Here is a 23,310-nt window from a genome sequence, read left to right on the forward strand (position 1 = left end):
TTCATGGTTAATGTTATGCTATTACAATAATATAAAATATAATAAAACATTAATGATGTAATAAAACAGATTTTGTGGCAACATTTTAATAGCTTTATAAAAATTATACAATTAAATGCTTTATGGGAGAAACATTATGTTTTCATAATATCAGTAAATCTGGAGATTTAGAAACATCTTAGGAACCTCCTCCAGAATGGCAAGATTCTACAGCAGCTCATGTTCTTCAATCCAACCCTTTTTCCCCCATAATCAACTGAAAGCTTAAAAGGAGATGAGCCTTAATGATACTAGCACTCTCATTCGAAGTCCAAGCTGGCCTATTCTTTGTTCTATGAACAACCGACCATTAAAATGGGGATTTAAAATGGGAATTCACTGAGCAGCAGAGGAGATTAGATTAAGAAGAAGACAAGTACCGACAAGACTAAAAACTCGAGGTGACTGCAAATAAACAAAAATTTATGCCATTATTTTATGTAATGCTAAGAAAGAAGATTGCTATAAATTAAACTGAAACAATGCTTTAACACTTTTTAAAAAGAGAAAGCATACTTTCAGAGTTACACAAAATGAAAAATAATCTACGTCTTAAAATTTACAAAATACAGTATATCAAACTAGTCCCCTTTAGGGAACTGTTTTTCATCCCAATGATGTACATTTATTACAATAGTATGTATTTCCAAATACTACTTTTAGGATACTTAAGCAGTCTTCTAGTGATACACTATTGCTCACAACTTCAAAATTTTTTACATTTTGAAAGTGCCAAACTACTGAGTTTACTTACCAAATAACATCTGTGTAAGATTAAGATTTAAATTTTGGGGCAGTAATGTATAGTTTTAAGTAGTAAGACTTATGAATAGGATGAGCAATCAAGTTAAAATTAATACCATATTTTGGTAAAAAGATGATATATTAAAGAGACTAATTTTTAAAAAATATCTGTAAGCTGAATTTGTAAGTTAAAAAAAGATTTCAATAATTATTAAATAAAAGCAGCACTCTTAGACACTAACAGTTCAGGGAATTTAGTTTCATCACTCTGTTAGTAAAAGAGGTGTAATAGGGAATCTGGGGAATATATGTGTCAACATGAAATTTTCAACAATGATAAATAAATGCTAGATTTATCAAGAATATGACTTAAATTCAGGCAGTTCTGAGAGAGAGCTCTGCTTTGGTAATGGTCTTTTAGATTGTTTCCTAACAGTTCTCCCTCTGGTAATAAGAAAATCTGGAGAGAATATATTAAAAATGTTTTTGAAGAAGATGAGAACTACCAAGATAGCTTGGTGTCGGGAGATATTCAAGAGTCAAAGGAAGAGGAAAGCAAGATATATGAATCTAGCATTCGAATCTTTTCTTCCCTAGGTTGATTTCAAAAGCAAAGGCACTCAGGGAAGCAGGGGTCCTGTGACACCAGAGAGAGGAAAATTAAAGTTCAGGGGTCCACTAAGGATGAGAGGTACTAGTAAATACCCCGGGTCTTTTTTTCTTTTTTTTTGCACGGGCAGGCATCGGGAATCAAACCTGGGTCTCTGGCATGGCAGGTGAGAACTCTGCCTGCTGAGCCACTAAGGCCAGCCCTATCCCACGTCTTTTGAAAGGCATCCCAAAGGATACATGTCAGGAGAAAGGGTGAACTGGAAATAGACTGGCCCCCACACAGACTGCACCATGACTGGATTAAGGTAAAGCCCCCGACGGGAAAGACAACATCACCCAAAGCCTAAATTATCACTATGATACTTCATTCACACCCTAGCACACAATAAACAATAACCAGGCTTACAAAAATACAAGAATGGATAACAAAGAGGGAAGATACTAAAAATGGGCTCACAGAAGAGTAAGATATTAGGAGTTATTAGACAGTGACTTTAAAATAATTGATTCATATATCAAAGAAATTAAATAAAGTAGATAATTTCAAAAGAGAACTGCAAGCTCTACAAAACGATCAAGTATTTATAAACTATTAAAATTGTAAGGTGTGATAATGGCTCTGTGATTTTTTTAAGGCATCCTTAACTTTTTTGTGTGTATGTATAGTATAATATATATACAAAGCAAAGAAAAAAACCCAATAGTTTTCAAAGCACTCTTCAACAAGTACTTATAGGACAGATCCCAGAGTTTGTCATGGGTTACCATACAATCCTCTTATATTTTTCCTTCTAGTTGCTCCAGAATGTAGGAGGCTAGAGGGAGGCATCCTTAACTTTTAGAGGGATATACTAAAATATTTATATCAAAAGAATATGTCTAAGATCTGCTTCAAAATATTCTGGGGTAGGTGGAATATAGATGAAACAAGACTGGTGATGAGTTCATTATTTTTGAAGCTGGGTGACTGGTATGTAGTGGTTCATTATACTATTCTCTACTTTTATCAATTATTCTGCAATTATAATTTTTGGATATCACCATAAACAAGCCTTTAAAGATCTCTTTATAGAGCCACTTAAAGATCACTTACGAAAACAACACAAGTAATTATGTTGTGGAGATTACAAATACATCCCTACAGAACTATCCTAATGGCATACAAGCCAGGTACCTGTAATTGGAATAAAACTTCCAGTGGCAGCATCAATATATTCAAAACTGAACTGAATCTCAAATGACTTGGATAAAAATCAAACTCTGTTTTGACCTGTCAGACGACTCAAAAAAATGGCCTTCGTGAAGACAAACACTAATGGTGAAGATGTAATTGGCAAGAGCAAAAAAAGCTGTTCACTGAATGTGAGGGCAAAAGCAGAGTTCATAAGCTGATTTTCTATAATATGTGATTTTAAGTCTATCACTGAATTAATAAATTGTTTTAAAAATCAATCAATAGAAGTTCTAGAAGTGAAAAAGGACAACTAAAATTAACACTCTAACAGCATTATTTCTAAATTCTGAGATACTGAGCTGTTTGTATATAACCTGGTTGTTCCCAGAAACTTTGGGTATTTATGTGACACCTGAGACTCAGAGTTAGAGCTCTGAAACTATGAAAGTCAGCATTACCCATTACAGGAACTGTTTAAAAAGCTGAAAAAGTGATCAGACTTTGAGTAGAGATATGAATGCTCATCTGGATAGACTAAGTCAAATCAGAATACAGGGTAAAGGAAGATATATATGGTCCATATTTTAAAACTTCAACCTCTGTGTGAGATCAGAAGGGCAGTTCGGTTGGTGCAAAAGTATTTGGGGTAGCACATTATTTAATTTAACTTGCTTGGGCAGTTTAGTTGAACACCATAAGTAAATGGAATCTTGAATATCTTGTTGGTTTGTCGAGGTTACTGTGATGCCCCAATATATCCCAGTGTAATTTGGGCAGTGAATAAAAACGTATTTGCAAGGTCCCATTGGGGGAATGGGGAGAAATTGAGGAAATAGTCAACTTGCCCATTTTGAGAATTTCTGATATTCTCACAAGCAGTAGGGAAAACAAAATCAGTAAGCTGAGTCCTCGACCTTGGGGTTCCCCTCTATGAAACTTATTCCTGTAAAGGATAGGCTAAGCCTACTTATAATTATGCCTAACAATCATCCTCAGAGAACCTCTTTTGTTGCTCAGATGTGGCCTCTCTCTCTAAGCCAACTCTGCAGGTGAACTCACTGCCTTCACCCCAGGGATATAAATCTCCCTGGCAAAGGACAGGTCTCCTGGGATGAGCTGGGACCCAGCATCATGGGATGGAGAACACCTTTTTGACCAAAAGGGGGAAGAGAGAACTGAGACAAAATAAAGCGTCGGTGGTTGAGAGATTTCAAACAGAGTCGAGAGGTTATCCTGGAGGTTATTCTTACGCATTATATAGATAACCATTTTTAGTTTATGGTGTATTGGAGTGGCTGGAGGGAAGTACTTAAAACTGTTGAGCTGTGTTCCAGTAGTCTTGATTCTTGAAGACGATTGTATAATGATATAGCTTTTACAATGTGACTGTGTAATTGTGAAAACCTGTGCCTGATGCTGCTTTTATTCGGGGTATGGACAGATGAGTAAAAAAATATGGATAAATAAATAAATAAATAATGGGGATAAGGAGTAAAATAAATTGAGTAAATTGAAACACTAGGGGTTAATGAGAGGGAGGGGTAAGGGGCATGAGATGTATGAGTTTTTTCTTTTTTCTTTTAATTGCTTCTTCTGCAGTGATACAAGTGTTCTAAAAATAATCATGGTAATGACAATACAACTATGTAATGATACTGTGAGCCACTGATTGTACACCAGGTATGGACTCTATGTGTGTGAAGATCTGTCAATAAAATATTAAAAAATAAATTAAAAATTGAAAAAAGATTCTAATAATGGTTTATATACATAGCTGAAAAGAGAATTTGTGAGTGGAATATAGTTCCAAAGAAATTCAACAGACTGAAACATAGAGAGCAAAAAAGGACAGAATACACAGAAAACCATTAAAGAGATATACAAGATATGGTGAAAATATTTGATGTCTGTTTAACTGAAGTCCCAGAAGAGCACAGAATGTAATCAAAGCAGAGATTTTGGCTGAGATTTTTCAAAAAAAGACATCAAGCCACATATTCAGGAGCAGTATAATTCCCAGGTAGGATAAATACGTAGGAAACCATAACTAGGTCCATTACAGTAAAACTGCTCAAAACCTAAGACAACAACGGCTTATATGGGGGAAAAAGTCAAAACATTAGAATGATATCATCAAAGCACTGAAATCAAATAACTACCAATCTTTAATTACATGCACAGTGAAAATATCCTTCAAGATAAATTTTTAGATAAGAACTAAGAATTCATCAGATCCACATTTAAGGAAACAGTACAAGGATTTCTTCAGGTAAAAGGAAAATGATTTTAGATAGAAGCATAAATATGCAGGAAGGAAATAAAGTTAATAGAAAAATAAGAATATTAATAAATCTAATTAATTTTGGTATAAAACAGTAATGTCTTTTGAGCTTTAAAATATAGAGAGAATTTAAATGTACCACAATAATATTACAGTGGCATTATAAAATAGTTGCTTTCCAAAGAGGCATAAGCAATAATTTATGTTAGACTTTGATAACCCAGAATGCATTTGTAATTTCCAGAGTAACCACTAAAAAAATTATAGAAGAATATATAACTAACAAGCTAGCAGAGGGAAAATAATTAAAAGTAATCAATTCATAGGATTACTTTCGATTAATACCTCTGTAAGTGTATATGCTTCTTCAGCCGTGCATTCAGCCTTTCCTGTAGGATTACTTAATGCAAATATTACAGGCCTTTCGTTGATAGAGGCCATGGCTTTGATGACACCAGGAGTAAAAAGTCTGCCAGCACCTGCAACACCTGTAATACATAGGGAAAAAAGGGCAGTTCATTACAGGTATAATAAAGCAATTCTTATCAACAAAACTTCTGCAAAAAGGCACAGATAAACTCCCATTACAGAGACAGAGCGTGCACTGCTAAGATAATGCTATGGGAATACAATTTGTAACATAAAAGAGAAAACCAAATGTTAAAAACTTTCACTTAAATATTTATCATCTACCATATATGCAGTAAAGCAAGTGAGATTAAAAAAAAGAAGAGTATACAATTATCCATCACTCTAATTAAGAAGATAAAACATCTCAAATGTTAAAATTATTACTCTGGTGCATTCATTACAAAGTAATAGGAATTCAGAAGGGATGAAAGATTATCTTGTTAAAACAATCACTTCCTTGACACAATTCAGTTTAATGATTTTTTATTAAGCACCTACAATGTCCTAGATACTGTATTAGGCCATTAGGATACAAAAAATGAGTATAATGCAGGCAGCTTATGAGAAAAACCACCAAGTGAACAGAAAACCTATAATAGGTACTATGACAGAGGTAGGCAATATTAAGGAAGCACAGCATGAAAGAAGAACACTTTGCCCAGGGTGGAAATTTGGGGATGACTAAGTGGTGCCTCAGCTGAATAGTCATTCAGTAAGAATACTTATATTAAATATAGTTAAAATAATTTTTATTCCAATCTTATAAATGCTGGTATATGATAAAGATTCTGATCTGGAGATCTGGGATTTAGTGCTTTCTCTATCACCAATGGCCATATGAAATAGTCACAAATTTGGAGAAAGATGCATAAAGTCTCCTAAGTAAAAAAATATAAAAAGGCACTTATATGCAGTGTTTCTCTAAATGAAGGTACATGAACATATTCTTAGGGATCTCTGTGTTCTAAGATAATTTTAAAATTATTTTTTTTGTTTCCTTGCCTTCAGAGAGTATGAGATTCAGTGGACAGATTCTTAGGTTTCTATACTGATTTTTGAGAAAAATGGACTAGATGATCTTTACAACTTCTTCTAGCTCTAAAAAATTATGAGTCTGAATCAGCAAAGAAGCTAATACAGACATATTTTTCCTGACGATAGGAAGTTAACAATTTGTGATTGTTTTACTACTTAACATTCAATAGGGCTCCTACCTGAAACTGACAAGATTACGAGATTAAAGTCTAAAGCTATATAGGAAATTAAATAGCTCCTCTTTCAAAAGACTACTACTTTATCTGCTGAAAACTTAATGCCATGTTGGCATAGTCTGATGTTAAAACTATGCAATGCCTAACTTTTAAAACACAATGAAAGTTGCCAATGAAATTCTCTGACCCTGTAGAAGAATTTTCTGTCAAATGACCTTGGTCTTTTTTGGGTTTTGAACCTTATAGTCAAACCAACTCTAAAATCAAAACATAATCAATTGCATAGTTTCTACAAAACTGAACTTTTATTGAAATATCACATCATATATGCTGAAAGCTAGATTTAATCTGTCAATTCATTTTTTAGTAATCCTAAATGATAGTTACGACTTGTAACATCTGGTTAAGTAATGGAGTCATTTATCAACAACTTAACTCACCTATTATAGCAGAAGGCTTAAGTACATTTACGGCATCTTCAAAAGTATCAGGTGTGGTCACTGGGGCTGAGTGAACAAATGGCTCCTGATGACATTCTATTTTAGATTTCCTCCCCTGAATTTTTAGACAGAATACAGTATTTTTTAGTAAATGCATATTGAGGATTAAATGAAAAGACAACATTATAAGTCACATTCTGTATCTATAATAATAATCTTTTCAAAAGTAAATCTACTTTCTTCAGCTCATATCTTCCAATTTATCTTAACAGTATCTGTAAACCAAAGTATAAATCAAATCCCATTATACTAAGAAACTTTCTAGTGTCTCTCAAAAACTTATTTATTCTGAATCCGAAGTCCTCTTAAATCCAACATGGCACAAAGACCTATAATACCTTGTCTGGGCTCTATGTGCTTAGGAATTAAGACTTTTTCACATTTTAGAAATATAACATGGCAATATGCCAAATATCACAAATACCCCCCCCCCCCCCCAATGGGCATCCTACAACTGAACAAAACTCATTGAGTTTATACCAAGTACAAAAGGTTAAGCCTCCCATTAGTTCAGGTGAGGTTTTGTTACCAGAAAAATTCAGGTCAGACAGATTTACTATAAAATGAATTTTTAAATAAATCTTTGGGATTTCAGAGCTTTTAGGAATTTAGAATTGCAGACAGAGACTGTGGACTTGTATTACTAAGAGTTCAGAAACAAGAGTTAGAAACAAAACGCACAGGGAATTCTGGTTCAAGATGGCTAAATGAAGAAACATGCTTTTCTCTCCAAATGTCAGGTCAAAAACAAAAACAAACAAATAAACAAACAAAAGTCCTTAGTAGTGACAGAGAGCCAAGAGAGAGTCCACTAACAGACTAGAACAATGAAGAATTTATCCAAGAAATATGAAAGCAGGCAGAAATATATTTAATACAAAAACCAGCCAGGTCAGAACAGTAGCTTCTTTGCTTGCTCCCAGCAGGACTAAAGCTCTGCGATATGGCGGTTCAACAGGAAAGTTTCAAAAAGGAGGACAGAGTTTAGGGTCACCAGGAAGGACTGGAATCCTAAAGCCACAGCTCAAGTTACCTGTACACTCTAAAAGAAATATATACTCTGGACCTACAAATGAACAGGAAACTTCACTTCTGCTAAGGAAATACATTACAGCTATTAATATTATAGTCATTCTAGATCTGACCTATAAATATGATTTTTAAACTCATAAGACATTTAATGAAAGCCTATGTCACAAAAAGAAGCACCAAACTAATTGTGTACCAGTAAAAAATATATCCTCCCCTTTCTCCCCATCCTTGTAAAAGGGGGGGGATGTCTTATGATCCTTAAGTCTTATACGCTAGGCAAAATGGTAGTGAAGTCCTGCTTGGGAGGTAGTACAATTTAATGGTTAAACTCTTTATGATCAGGCTAGTTGGGTTTGAATCCTATCTGCAACCTATGAGCTGGTGATCCTTGGGAATGCCACATGACATTTTTTAGCCAAATTTCCTCATCTGTAAAACTTCACAGGATTGAGAGGATTAAATAAGATAATAAATGTAAAGTCATCCTAATGTCTGGTATGTTTTAAATATACATAACTTAAGCACTCAAGATTTTTCACTCACTTTATTTTTATTCTAATAGAATACTAGTACTAATTTTAACTAGAAAAGATATCAAAACTGGAACAAAGTATGGTAATATGGCTTGCTCCATAGATGTAAGTTATAAGTAGCTAATATATCATTGGATTACAGCAAAAATACAATACCATTATGCACTGGATATAATACAGTTACCTATATTTCAATGTATCACACATTGTAAGATATAAGATAGTTTTTTAACATTTTAATTGTGAAATATGACATATATACAAGAAGTGATATATTTCAAAGCACATTTTAACAAGTAGTTCTAGAACAAACTTCTAAGTATGGTATGGGTTACAGTTCCACCATTTCAGGTGTTTTCTTCTAGCTGCTCTAAGACACTGGAGACTAAAAACAAATATCAATATAATGATTCAGTAGTTATACCTAAGACACTTAAGTTAATAAAAATGGTAATCAGTGCTAAGGAAGGCAGGCCTAGAGGGTATTAAGTTAACATGGGAGAGAAGCTCTTGTTATCTTGAATTGGTTTCAAGTATGTGCCTTTTTCTGGAGAAAGGGTCCACAGATTTTATTAGATTGCTACATGGGATTATGATATCAAAAGGATTAAAGCATGTATGCTCATATATCAGGATATACTGCTAAAATTTTAATTATGAAGTTCTGTTGTCCCATTAAAAATCTAGTTTTACAAGAACCAAATATAATCTTAATGTATAATGTCTATTTGATCTCTGAAGGATCAGAGAACAAAGCAAGAAAGAGTAAGTACAGTGCCAACAAGAGGCTGTGATTTAAATATGAAGCAAGAGTCTTTTTAAAAGACAGAAGTTTGAGACAGAAGCACTTCTGTTGAGAATAAACAGGAAGCTACCCAAGTGGTACAATTTGGGTAACACAGTGAGATATAAGATTTTAAGAAAGAATATTTTAAAAATCCAACTAAAAAATATCATAACAACATTCTTTCGCCTCTCCAAACTTTAAATACCTTACCTTAACTAATAAGCCAAATTTGTCAAACATCCAGATTTTCTTTTGTGCCTCTTCTTCTGAGACACCATTTTCCATCATAGCCATAACTATAAGATTTGCAATTCCAAGGGCAGCCTATCCAACAAAATATAAATTTAGAATATAAAGACTAGAATATATTATGCTTGAATTACTATTTCATAAATTAAGAGTATATATTATGAATTGAACTTTCACATAAAATAATAGGCTTATTCTCACAGAAATCACACAAAAGTTAATTCTTTTTTATAAGAACATATTTTAAATCATCTAACTTTACAAAAGAGGTCTTGAATTCATACCTTCTATCTCAACAACATTATCGGCTTATTTAGTCTTTTTAAAAAATTTTTTACTGATACAACAATGTACAAGCATATACATTCTTACTTAACATACAAACATTTCATACATGGTGTACATCAATGGCTCACAATATCATCACATAATTGTATATTCATCACCATGATTGTTTTTTTTGAACATTTGCATGACTCCAGAAAAAGAAATAAAAAAGAAAAAAGAACTACATACCATGCCCCTTACCCCTCCCTCTCATTGACCACTAGTATTTCCATCTATCCACATATATATTTTTAAATTTTAACATTTGTTCCCCTTATTATTTTTTCATTTTTAATCCACGTTTTACTCATCAGTCCATACTGTAAATAAAAAGAACAAGGTTTTCACAATCACAGTCACATTGTGAAAGCTCTATCATTAGACAATCATCTCCAAGAAACATGGCTACTGAAACACAGCTCTAGTTTCAGACACTTTCCTCTAGCCTAATACACATTAATCTAAAAAGGGGATATCTATATAATGTGTAAGAATAACCTCCAGGATGACCTCTCGACTCTGTTTGAAATCTCTCAGCCAACAACTCTTTATTTTGTCTCATCTCTCTTCCCCCTTTCAGCCAAGAAGGCTTTCTCAATTCCTTGAAGCAGAGTCCCAGCTCATTCTGGGATCTCTGTCCAATGTTGCCAGGGAGGTTTCCACTCTTGGGAGTCATGTCCTATGTAGAAAGGGGGAGGGCAGTGAATTTGCCTGTCTTGTTGGCTGAGAGAGAGATAGTCCATATCTGAACAATAGAAGAGGTTCTCTGGGGGTGATTTTTAGGCCTAATTTTAAGTTAACTATCCTTTGCGGGGTTAAGTTTCATAGGAATAAACCCCAAGATTGAGGGCTCGGCCGATTGATTTGGTTGTCCCCATTGCTTGCAAGAATATCTCCAAATGGGAAAGTTGAATTTTCCCCCTTTCTCACCATTCCCCCAAGGGGCTTTGCAAATACTTCTGTATTCACTGTTCAAATCACTCTGGGATTTATCGGGGCATCCCTCTGGACAAACCTACAAAATTCATGCCCTATTCAAGGTTCCATGTATTTATGGTGTTCAATTAAACTGTCCATATAAGTAAAATTGGGAAATACACTAGTCAAAATATAAATTTGTACCAAATAAACATTTTTTTGCTTTAGTCTCACAAATAAGTTAAACTTTGAAAATATGAATTACCATCTATTTTCAACACTCTGCAATAATGACATTCCTTTGTTCTTCCTCATGCAAAAACATTTTTAAATTTGTACATTTAGTCACTATCATTGTACACTCTAGGCATTCCTAGATTATACTATCTCAGTCTTTAGCATCTATCTTTTCTTCTGGTTTCATTTGTGCCCCCAGCCCTCCTCCCTCTATCATTTTCACATTCAGCTTCCTTCAGTGTACTAACATTATTGTGCTACAATTAGGAAGTATTGTGCTATCTATTTCTGAATTTTTACAGTCAGTCCTATTGTATAATCTGTATCCCTTTAGTTCCAATTACCCAGTATCTACCATATTTCTATCTCCTGACGGCCTCTGTTCTTAACTGAAATTCTCCAAGTTCATTCATTAATGTTAGTTCATATCAGTGAGACCAAAAGTATTTGTCCTTTTGTTTCTGGCTAATATCAGTCAACATAATGTCCTCAAGGTCCATCCCTGTTGTTACATGCTTCATGACTTTATTCTGTCTCACAGCTGCATAATATTCCACAATATGTATATACCACAGCTTGTTTAGCCGCTCGTCTGTTGATGGACATTTGGGCTGATTCCATCTCTTGACAATTGTAAATAATGCTGCTATAAACATTGGTGTGCAAATGTCTGTTTGTGTCCTTGCCCTCACGTCCTCTGAATAGATACCTAGCAATGGTATTGCCAGATCTTATGGCAAGTCTATATTTAGCTTCCTGAAGAACCACCAAACTGCGTTCCACAGTGGTTGGACCATTTGACATTCCCACCAACAGTGGATAAATGTGCCTCTTTCTCCACATCCTCTCCAGCACTTGTCATTCTGTTTTATTGATAACGGCCATTCTGGTGGGTGTGAGATGGTATCTCATTGTGGTTTTGAGTTGCATTTCCCTAATAGTCAGGGAAGTTGAGCATCTTTTCACGTGCCTTTCAGCCATTAGTATTTCCTCTTCTGAGAAGTATCTGTTCATGTCCTTTGCCCATTTTGTAATTAGGTTGTCTTTTTGTTGTTGAGTTGAAAATCTCTTTATATATTCTGGATATTAGACCCTTATCTGATATATCATTTCCAAATATTAACTCCCATTGTGTAGGCTGTCTTTTTACTTTCTTGACAAAGTACTTTGATGCACAAAACGTTTAATTTTGAGGAGTTCCCATTTATCTATTTCTTTCTTCAATGCTCATGCTTTGGATGTAAGATCTAGGAAATTGCCTCCTGTTAAAAGATTTAGAAGATATTTCCCTACATTTTCTTCTAAAAGTTTTATGGTCTTAGATCTAATGTTTAGGTCTCTGATCCATTTTGAGTTAATTTTTTGTAAAGGATGTGAGATATGGATCCTCTTTCATTCTTCTGCATATGGATATCCAGCTCTCCAAGCACCATTTATTGAAGAGACTTTTCTGTCCCAGGTGAGTTGCCTTGACTGCCTTATTAAAGATCAATTGTCCACAGATGAGAGGGTTTGTATCTGGATACTCTATTCAATATCTTTATGTCAGTACCATGCTGTTTTGACCACTGCAGCTTCATAATACACCTCAAAGTCAGGTAGTATGAGACCTCTGACTTCATTTTTCTTTCTCAGGATATTTTTAGCTATTCAGGGCGCCCTGCCCTTCCAGATAAATTCAGTTACTGGTTTTTCTATTTCTGAAAATTAAGTTTTTGGGATTTTAATTAGTATTGCATTGAATCTATAAAATCAATTTATGTAGAATTTACATCTTAACTATATTTAGTCTTCTAATCCATTTAGTCTTCTAATCTATGCCCTTCCATTTATATAGTTCTTCTGTGATTTCTTTTAGCAATTTCTTGTAGTTTTCTTTGTATAGGTCTTGTGTATCCTTAGTTAAATTTATTCCTAAATATTTTATTCTTTTGGTTGCAATTGTAAATGGGATTTTTTTTTCCTTGACTTCCCCCTCAGATTGTTCATTACTAGTGTATAGAAACACTACAGATTTTTGAGTGTTGATCTTGTAACCTGCCATTTTGCTGTACTCATTTATTAGCTCTAGTAGTTTTGCTGTGAATATTTCTGGGTTTCTGACATATGGTATCATATCATCTGTAAACAGTGAGAGTGTTACTTTTTCCGTTCCAATTCTGATGCTTATATTTCTTTTTCTTGTCTAATTGCTCTGGTTAGAATTTTCAACACAATGTTGAATAACAGTGGTGACAGTGAACATCCTTATCTTGTTCCTGACCTTAGGGGGAAAGCTTTCAGTTTTTCCCCATGGAGGATGACATTAGCTATGGGTTTTTCATATATTCACATTATCATGTTGAGGATGTTTCCTTCTATTACTATCCTTTGAAGTGTTTTCAACAAGAAAGGATGTTGAATTTTGTCAAATTCCTTTTATGCATCAATTGAGATGATCATGAGGTTTTTCTGCTTTGATATGTTGATACAGTGTATTACATTAATTGATTTTCTTCTTTTGAACCATCCTTGCATACCTGGGATGAAATCTACTTGGTCATGGTGTATGATTATTTTAATGTTCTGCTGGATTGGATTTGCAAGAATTTTGTTGAGGATTTCTGCATCAATATTCATAAGAGAGACTAGTCTGTAGTTTTCTTTTTTCATAATATCTTTGTCTGGCTTTGGTATGAGGGTGATGTTGGCTTTGTAGAATGAGTTACGTAGCTTTCCCTCCCCTTCCATTTTTTTGAAGATTTTGAGCAGGGTTGTTACTAATTCTTTCTTGAATGTTTGGTAGAATTCACATGTGAAGCCATCAGGTCCAGGACTTTTCTTTTTGGGGAGCTTCTTAATAACTGATTCAATTTCTTTACTTGTGATTGGTTTGTTGAAGTCATCTATTTCTTCTCGAGTCAGTGCTGGTTGTTCATGCCTTTCTAGGAAGTTGTCCATTTCATGTACATTTTTTAGTTTATTAGCATAAAGTTGTTCATAGTATCCTCTCATTACCTCCTTTATTTCTGTGGAGTCTGGTTATGTCTCCTCTTCCATTTCTGATTTTATTTATTTGCATCCTCTCCCTTCTTCTTTTGTTGACCTTGCTAAGGGTCCATCAGTCTTATTGATTTTCTCATAGAATCAAGTTCTGGTTTTGTTGATTTTCTTGATTGTTTTCATGTTCTCAATTTCGTTTACTTCTAATCTTTCTTTCTTTTCTTTTGCTTGCTTTGGGGTTAGTTTGCTGTTCCTTCTCTAGTTCTTCCAAGTGGACAGTTAATTCCTTGATTTTTTCTCTTTCTTCTTTTTTGATATAGGCATTTAGGGCAATAAATTTCCCTCTTAGCACTGCCTTTGCTGCATCCCATAAATTTTTATATATCATGTTTTCATTTTCATTTGCCTCGAGATATTTACTGATTTCTCTTGTAATTTCTTCCTTTACCCACTGGTTGTCTAAGAGTATATTTTTGAGCCTCCATATATATGTGAATTTTCTGGCACTTTGCCTATTATTGATTTCCTACTTCATTCCTTTATGATCTGAAAAAGTGTTCTATATGATTTAAATCTTTTAAAATTTATTGAGACTTGCTTTGTGACCCGGCATATGGTCTTACCTTGCGAATGATCCTAGAGCACTTGAGAAAAAGGTATATCCTGCTGTTGCAGGGTGTAATGTTCTATAAATGTCTGTTAAGTCTAGCTCATTTATTGTATTATTCAAATTCTCTGTTTCTTTATTGATCATCTGTCTAGATGCTCTGTCCATTGATGAGAGTGAGGAATTGAAGTCTCGAACTATTATGGTAGATGTGTTTGCTTCTCTTTTCAATGTTTTCAGTGTTTGCCTCATGTATTTTGGAACATTCTGGCTCAGTGCATAAATATTTATGATTATTATGTCTTCTTTTTGAGTGTTCCTTTTATTAACACATAGTGTCCTTCTTTATTTCTTTTAATTACTTTACATTTGAAGTCTAATTTGTTGGATATTAGTATAGCTACTCCTGCTCTTTTCTGATTGTTATTTCCATGAAATATCTTTTCCCAACCTTTGTTTATCCTTGAGTCTAAAATACATCTCCTGTAGACAGCATATAGATGGGTCCTGTTTTTTAATCCATTCTACCAGTCTGTGCCTTTTGGAGTTTAATCCATTAACATTTAGTGTTATTACTATAAGGGTATTATTTCTTCTACCATTTTGTCTTTTGGATTTTACATGTCATATCTAATTTTTTTTCTTTTAACCTTTACTGATAGTGTTCATTTCTACACTTTTCTCCACACTTCTCTCTCCTGTATTTTCCTATCTGTCTCTAGTGCTCCCTTTAGTATTTCTTGCAGAGCCGGTCACTTGGTCACAAATTCTCTCAGTGATTTTTTGTCTGAAAATGTTTTAATTTCCCCCTCATTTTTGAAGGACAATTTTGCTGGATATAGAATTCTTGGTTGGCAGAATTTAGTATCTTAAATATGTCCTCCCACAGTCTTCTTGTCTTCATGGTTTCTGCTGAGAAATCTACACATAATCTTATTGGGCTTTCCTTACATGTGATGGATTGCTTTTTTCTTGCTGCTTTCAAAATTCTCTCTCTTTGACATTTTACATTCTGATTAGTAAGTGTCTAGGAGTACGTCTATTTGATCTACTCTGTTTGGGGTATGCTGTACTTCTTGGATCTGCAATTACAAGTCTTTCATAAGATTTGGGAAATTTTCAGTAATAATTTCCTCCATTAGTTTTTCTCCTCCTTTTCCCTTCTCTTCTCCTTCTGGAACACGTATATACATGCACTTCATGTTGTCATTCAGTTCCTTCAGTCCCTGCTCATATTGTTTCATTCTTTTCCCTACATTTTCTTTTGCTTGTCGGATTTCAGATGTTCCATTCTCCAGTTCACTAATCCTATGCTCGGCCTCTTGAAATCTAACACTGTAGGTTTCCATTGTTTCTTTTTCCTCTCTTCTACTGTGCCTTTCATTCCCATAAATTCTGTGATTTGTTTTTTCAGACTTTTGACTTCTTCTTTTTGTTCATCTCTTGCCTTCTTAATATCCTCCCTCAATTCACTGATTTGATTTTTGGTGAGATTTTCCATATCTGTTCGAACAAACTGAATTAAGTGTTTCAACTCCTGTATCTTATTTGAATTGTTGGTTTGTTCCTTCGATTAGGCTGTATCTTCAATTTTACTATTTTTTACTGGTGTCTAGACATGTAATTTCCTTAATTAGTTTTCCTGGTGATTGTTTTCACTTTTTTATCTAGGATTTTCTTGCTGTATGACTTTGTTGTCTATCTGTTCTTTGACTTTCAGTTGAGTTTATTCTAGACCTATAGCCTAGGTTTTGCTTAACAGATCAGAATTTTTCAGTTCTTGTTTTCTTGTTTCTTGCCCTGCCTGTATGATGCCTTTTTTTTTTTTTTCACTTAGGAGGGTCTACTGAGATATTATAGACACTAGTCAGTTTTCCCAGACCAAAGAGGCCTTCTCCCAGGAGGAAAGTGTCACCTGCATCAGTTTTCCCTGAAGGTGAGATGCAGCAGGTTGGAAGACTTTCCTATGAGGCCTCTAGACTCTGTGTTTTTCTATCCTGCCCAGTATGTGGTGCTTGTCAGCCTGTGGGTCCCACCAGCATAAAGTGATGTGGTACCTTTAACTTCAGCAGACTCTGTCTGCTGGGGATTGTGGTTGAGACAGAGGAGAGGTTGTAGGCTGGCTTTAATCACTTCAGTTTTCCAGACCATGAGGTCTGAATTCCTTGAGGGAGGGATTCCACCTGAGCTGGGTCCCACACTTCTCTTCTTGTGAAGGCACAGCCTCCCCACAAGCTCTCACACAAGCTTAATTTTGCCCTTGCCTGGAGCAGCTGGAGCCTAAGAAGCCTTGCAATTGTATCCAAAGAGTAGTCAAGCTATAGAAATACAGAAACATACACACACACACACACACACACACACACACAAAGAAAGAAAAAAATTCTTTTCAGAGCAGGACATTTCTTGGGTTTTCCAATTAAGAGCTTAAGTTGGTATATTGCTCTGTGTATCTCCAGGTCCTATGTGCCCCCTCTTTTCCTTCAGGACACAGATCCTTTCAAGTATTTTGTGCCATCTGATCCAGAAAAACCTCTTTTTTTCTTTCTTTCTTTCTTTTTCTGTCAGCCCTACCCCCTCTGAGCCAGGGGCAAACCCCAGCAATCTCGCCTTTTACTCAAGGTTCAGCTGAGCTGGGGGTCTATCTTTAGTAGTGAGAATTTGTTAATTAATTCCACAATTGGAGCTTGGTTGAGCTCAGCCCCTTGGTGTCAGTAACGTCTCTTTCCTTTCCCTTCTGGAACCAGTCTGTTGGGGATGGGTGCTGCCCTCTGCAGCTTGGGGAACTCACGGTTCTGGGTGGGCTTGCAGCTGGTCCAGACTGGGGTACGTTGTGTGTCCGGTCACTGATGTAGCCCCAGCAGTTGTTCTGTGCTGTTCCTGGCTATTTGCTAGCTGCTCTGCAGCATGAACTAAATTCCACACCTCACTAAGCTGACATGTTGGACCTCTCCTTATTATAGTCTTTTTATTAGCATTCTGTCCCGTTTTCCAATTCTAGAGTAGTGTTTTTAAATTCTAAAAAGCTAACTAAAACTTACCTCTCCTGCTCCAAGAAATAAGATTTTGTGTTCTGAGATGGGTTTATTAATAACTTTTTGTACTGCAAGAAGACCTGCTAGTGCTACTGCAGCTGTCCCTGGAAGAAAAACAGACATTTTAAAAAATAAAACAAGGGCACATTAAAAGTGTTTAAAAAGTAGGAATCAAAAGTCTGAAGTTTTATTTTTGCTTTACCTTGAATATCATCATTGAAGATACAATACTTTTCTCTGTATTTTCTCAAGAACCTGAATGCATTATGATTTCCAAAATCCTCAAACTGAATAAGTGTGTTCTGGCCATATCTAAAAACAGCAAAACACAGAATGGTTGTGTTGACAATACCTCTATTAAGTAGCTTTCCTATTTAATATTCCTTTGATAACACTTAAAAATAATGTATTGCATTAGTTCAATTGAGGCCAAGTGATAATTTTCAGATCCTAGGAATGGCTAGGCATGAAATGTAAAAATCTACTACTCATTCAAAAAGAAATGTTTATGGGGTATTTTAAATGAGCGTAGCACCATGCAGGGCACTATGAGATATCAACTTCTGCAATTTATTTCCAAGTCCTAGGAGAATGTCCAGGACATGTAGGTACTAAATAACTTCCTAAAAAGGAAGAGACTCTGTTTCTAAGTCTTAAAAAGTATGTTTTTTATATGTATATTCTCATATTACCATTTAAACAGCAACAGAGGAAAATATATATTTAAAAAGTGGTTGAAAATAATTGCTATATAAATTCACTGGCATTCAGAAAAAGAAGACATCCATCATCTTGGTGAATTGGGATACCTAAAGGGAAGGCTTGAAAAGGAGAAGAGGCTTTATTGAGACTCTTGAAAGAAAAAGAAGTAAAGGTAGGAAGAAAAGCAAGTTCCCTGAATTTTCAACAGTCTTGCTGTATACTGCAGGGGTTAATTTAAAGGATAAAGAATACATTGCTTAAGGTAGTTTGGGCCAGGTAAGGGAGAATCTCGAATATCAAATTGGGGAATGGGGAGTCTATCCTATATCCCAGATGGACTCACTGAAGACTTCAAAGGGAAAGAATTCATGTAAAAATCCCTTTAGGAAGGAAAAACCTGCAAGTAATGGGTAGCACATACTGGTATGGGGAGAGGAGAAAAACAGGAGACATAGCTAGGCAACTACTATGATAAGAAGATAAGAAGATCTAAAGCACATAGGAAACAAAAGGGACATATTTAGACATTAAAACAAACTTGATGATGAGGGAGAAGTTCTTAAAAAGCTAAGTAACCAGGATGACTAAGAAGATACTATTTAATTACCCAAAGTAAGGAAGTGAGGATGATAAAGGAAAAAGGCAATTTCTAGGGAGATGCAAAGTTTGGTTCTAGAGATGTCAACTTTGACTCTGAAAAATTAATTTTTAAGTATTTTGTATGTGTCAGGAATTTGAGAGTTAGGCCAAGGCCAGTAGTTGGACCTGATCCTATGGCAATATGAAACCACTAAGGACATAATGCAGTGCACGTTTTTAAAAGAATAATCTCGTGGTAAGGTGAGGATTAACTGGAGATGAGAGAAATTGAAGAAAGCTGTTTGAAGGATACGGAATAGAGATAAGTATCTACAGGAAGGCCACTGTGATGGAAAAGATGACATACTTCTGAGGCACTGACAAAACAATACCAACTAGATTTGAGGATTGACTGACTGCATGAGAGTTTAATGGAGAAAGAGGAAGAGTCAAAGATAACACCAAGGTTAAAGGTTTGGCATAGGGTGATTGTTTTTGCCACTAATGGACGCTGGGAATACAGAAGACAGTTTGGAAAGAGAAGTTCGGTTTTAGATGTGAATATGGAACAGTAACACAATACCCAGTTGGAAGATTCCAGATGTTAGAAGTACAATTCTCAGAAGAGAGGTGGGATGACAGAAATGGGTTTTCATGGGTTTAGGAGTCATGTGTATAAAGATCAAAGAGAAGAGGACTCAAAGAGTGGCTTAAAGAGAAGAAACTTAAAGAAAAGAGGGCTATAGTCATCTACATTTAATAAAAGAGAAAGGTAGGAGAAACACCAAGTTAGGAAACCCAGGAGAAGAGAGAGCTAAGAGTGTGAGAGTGGAAAACCTTGCCATATGTTGCAGAGAGGTGAGAGGAATGAGGACCGAAATGTCAGTGAACTTAAACAGACTGCACTCGCATTTCAATGGAATGGTGGGAGCCTGCCTGAATGTCAAGGCCTGAAAGAAGGACTGGTAGTAAGAATATAATGGAGGCAGGGAATGTAGATTTCCTTTAGGATATCTGATAATCTGGTAACTGAAGAAAGCATGGCAGCCTGTATGTAGGGTACCACCAAGTATAGCACATTCAATCAAGCAAGATAGAACCAAAATTATCAAAAATTTAATCTCTTTCTGCCTATCTTCATAAGAGATAAAGAAAAACAAAACTGTGGTTTACTTTATTTTTTATTAAAGATGTTTTCATATGCTCAAATTAAAAAAAATTACCTGTCTGTAATGGCTTTCATAAACTCATCAATTAGATCATCATAAAGCTGTGAGCGCTCTCTTTTCTGATATAAACCCATATAAAATGGATCCTTTAAGAGTGCCTAGAAAATATAAACTTTTTTTTACCATATAATCAGTTAAATGCATTATATAAAACAAAAATTTCAAAATAAAAAATTATTAATATCATTTTAAAAATCTTATCCTTCTTCAAGAAGTTTTAATAGGCTTAACTTACTATTATTTGTATAAAATTAAAAGTGGAGTCTAAGAAAAAGACTAACATCTAATCACAAAATTTTTCCTTCTTTTATTATCATCTTCAAAAAATGAATAAAATTAAAAAGTTTCGAATATGGGAAGTCGGTCAAAGGGGAAAAATTTTACTCACTGGATTATCAGTTCCCACATCAATACAGACTGGCAGGCATTTCTCAGGCCGTATCCCTGCACAAGCTGTATACAAACAAAGTTTTCCTACTGGAATTCCCATTCCATAGACACCCAGATCTCCAAGGCCCAGAATTCTCTCTCCATCAGTCACTACAACAGCCTTAATTACAAAAAAATACAAATTAAACATTGCCAAAAAATAGGCCCTAAACAAAAGTATTTTTAAAAAGATCAATTCTCTTCATACATTTTTACTCTCATTTTTAAAAATAAAATTGTTTCTTGACTAACTTCCAAAGTAAAGCAAACAAGCATACCTAAAATTCTAGAACTTTTGCCTATTAAGAGACGTTAAAAAGAGATTTCCTTCTGACTTTGGTTTAGGAATAGAATGCTTCTGACTGGAGGACCAACTTAAATATCTTCAGAAAGACTAAATATAGGAGAGGTGAACAAATTTCTGGTAAAGAGATTAACATAAGAGAAAAATAAGAGTTTAGAAATAAATACCATGCTATTCCAACACACATAACCTATGCCAAACAAGAAAAACTTCAATAGCCATGAAAGAGAAAAAGACCTAGAATAAAAAATATATACATACCTATGAGGTTTTAGGATGATATTGTGAGTTCAGTTATCTGACCAAATATTTTTCTAAATTATTAGAATTAAATTATTCATCATTTAGTTTGGTAAGGAAAACACATGTAATAAAGGCAAGTTAAGATTACTGCCTGAAAAAAACACAAAAGCCTACCAAGACTTGAAAACAAAAGTAACTGAATTTTATTTCATAAAAGACAGTCAGATTGACCAAGAAGCTAAGTCTAAGATTTGGAAGAAAATAGGCATAACCAATCCTCTTTACTACCAGTAGGATAAAACTTTTTATAGCATTTTAACGTATTTTCTCTACCTAGAAAAACAGTTGAAATAGAAAAGGGATATAGAAAAGGTAGGTGATACCAGGTGATACTGAGAGTGAGTGGGCTCACCTTGTGATACCTCCAATTTCCTTTTCAAACTGTATACCAGTAACCCATTTTATAACAGTACTACCATGATATACTCAGATACATAGCACTAACTTTCCATGTATGTAAATGCAAAATAAATCAGAGCAACAATGAAAAACTGTTCTTGAAACTTATAGGTAACTTACAAAGAAAGAAAACACATTGTGAAAAGGAGGGTTGTGCTATTAGTACCTTAACATCATTTTCTGGCCAGTTATCCACAATTGATCTAATATGGCCTCTGTCTGAGATTGAAATAAATAATCCCCTGCAACAGAACAAAAACACCTTTGCATTTCATAACAGTTTTTTGTTTGTTTCTAAGTTTTTGTTTGTAATCGGAATATCTAGATATTTTAAAGAAATATTAAAACAGTATAATTTCTAAGCAGATTTAGCCATCATACTGGTTTATTTCCAAAACATTTTCAATTACTCCAAACTGCAATTACATTGCTCATATAGCAGCTGGAACAAAGAGCTGTTAAATGAATGCCTATTTTACATAAGAAGAATGTATGCACATCTCAAGTTCAAATAAACTCAACACATCTCCGATAAAAAGCAAAATAAGGATAAATTACCAATGCAGGAAAATACAATAAGGCTACGCAAACTACTGTTAAAACTCAGTGAAATGGGAAGTTTGAAATCTGAAGGACCAGGAAGGGATGCATGAAAATTATAGTAAATTGGCACAAAAGCTGACACACTTGAAGAATTAAGAAAAAGTGAAAAGTTATTTTAAACAGTGTATTGTTATCCAATTGAGATCATTAAAACAGATTCTTAACAGACACACACACACACACACACACACACACAAACAGAAACACGAGTCCTAAAAAATAGGTCAAGCAGAGATGAGGGCTGACAGTTCCCTGCTGTCTTCAAACTGATTCTTACAATTAACATCGCTATCCTAGTGCAAACAATCAATTTTAGTTGAGCAGTTTCTCAACCATGGCTACATATTAACATCACCTGATAATCTCTTTAAAGATACCATATGCCAAGGGGCCTATCCCCAGAGATTCTGATTTAATTGGCCTGGAGTTCAGATCAATTAATCAACCAAGATTTAATGACCACCTTCTATGTAAAAAATAAACAAACTGCACAGTACACTGCACAAATTATACACAGTATATGCCCTCACCCAAGAGCTATGCTCTCTCTGTATCATGTCAGCTCTCAACTTCTAGAGCACATCAAAGTCACGCCAGGAATTTGTATGGAAACACCAACATCTGGGCCCAATTCTAGTCTAACTGAATCAAAGTCTTTGGGGGGGGGGGAGGCACAGACATCAGTATTTTAAAAAGTTTCCCACCCCCAGGCATCAGTATTTTCAAAAAGTTTCCCTCCCTTCTTTAATCCAGATTTAGAATCACCATTCTAATTACAAAAGGAATTTTAAAGAAGCTGAACTTTGGTTACTTCATAAAAATGTTTTAGAAACATTAGTTCACGGCAGCATATAGGACAGAATCAACAGGTTTTCTAGGGAATACCTGCAACACGATCACTGAGGGTGCTCATTAGAATCCAGATCCCCAGACCTTTCTATTTTATCAGAATGTTGGGAATGGGAAAGAGAGGGGGGTCGGCAGGGATGCACAATTTTAATAAGACTCATAGGAGTTTCTTAGGCACCTTAAAGTTTAAGAGACCCTAGAGTGGATGAGGGGAGATGGAAGGTAACTGCTATC

At 34.9% G+C, this 23,310-nt stretch overlaps 1 protein-coding gene across 2 annotated transcripts in view; it reads right to left on the minus strand.

Moving 5' to 3' along the window:
- Positions 1–23,310, minus strand: part of ME2 (malic enzyme 2) — a 120,117-nt gene that overhangs the window by 15,899 nt on the left and 80,908 nt on the right. The window contains exons 5-12 of one of the 2 annotated variants that reach the window (XM_077135452.1): positions 21,791–21,866; positions 20,578–20,739; positions 20,184–20,287; positions 17,882–17,991; positions 17,686–17,783; positions 9,535–9,648; positions 6,913–7,027; positions 5,196–5,338 (exon numbers count right to left, since the gene is read on the minus strand). In XM_077135452.1, coding sequence (XP_076991567.1) covers positions 5,196–5,338; positions 6,913–7,027; positions 9,535–9,648; positions 17,686–17,783; positions 17,882–17,991; positions 20,184–20,287; positions 20,578–20,739; positions 21,791–21,866 — 922 coding nt within the window. The remainder of the gene's footprint in view (positions 1–5,195; positions 5,339–6,912; positions 7,028–9,534; positions 9,649–17,685; positions 17,784–17,881; positions 17,992–20,183; positions 20,288–20,577; positions 20,740–21,790; positions 21,867–23,310) is intronic. The other variant, XM_077135453.1, reaches the window with a different exon arrangement.

The sequence above is a fragment of the Tamandua tetradactyla genome, chromosome 18 (genome assembly GCF_023851605.1).
Source record: "Tamandua tetradactyla isolate mTamTet1 chromosome 18, mTamTet1.pri, whole genome shotgun sequence".
NCBI classification, from domain to species: Eukaryota; Metazoa; Chordata; class Mammalia; order Pilosa; family Myrmecophagidae; genus Tamandua; species Tamandua tetradactyla.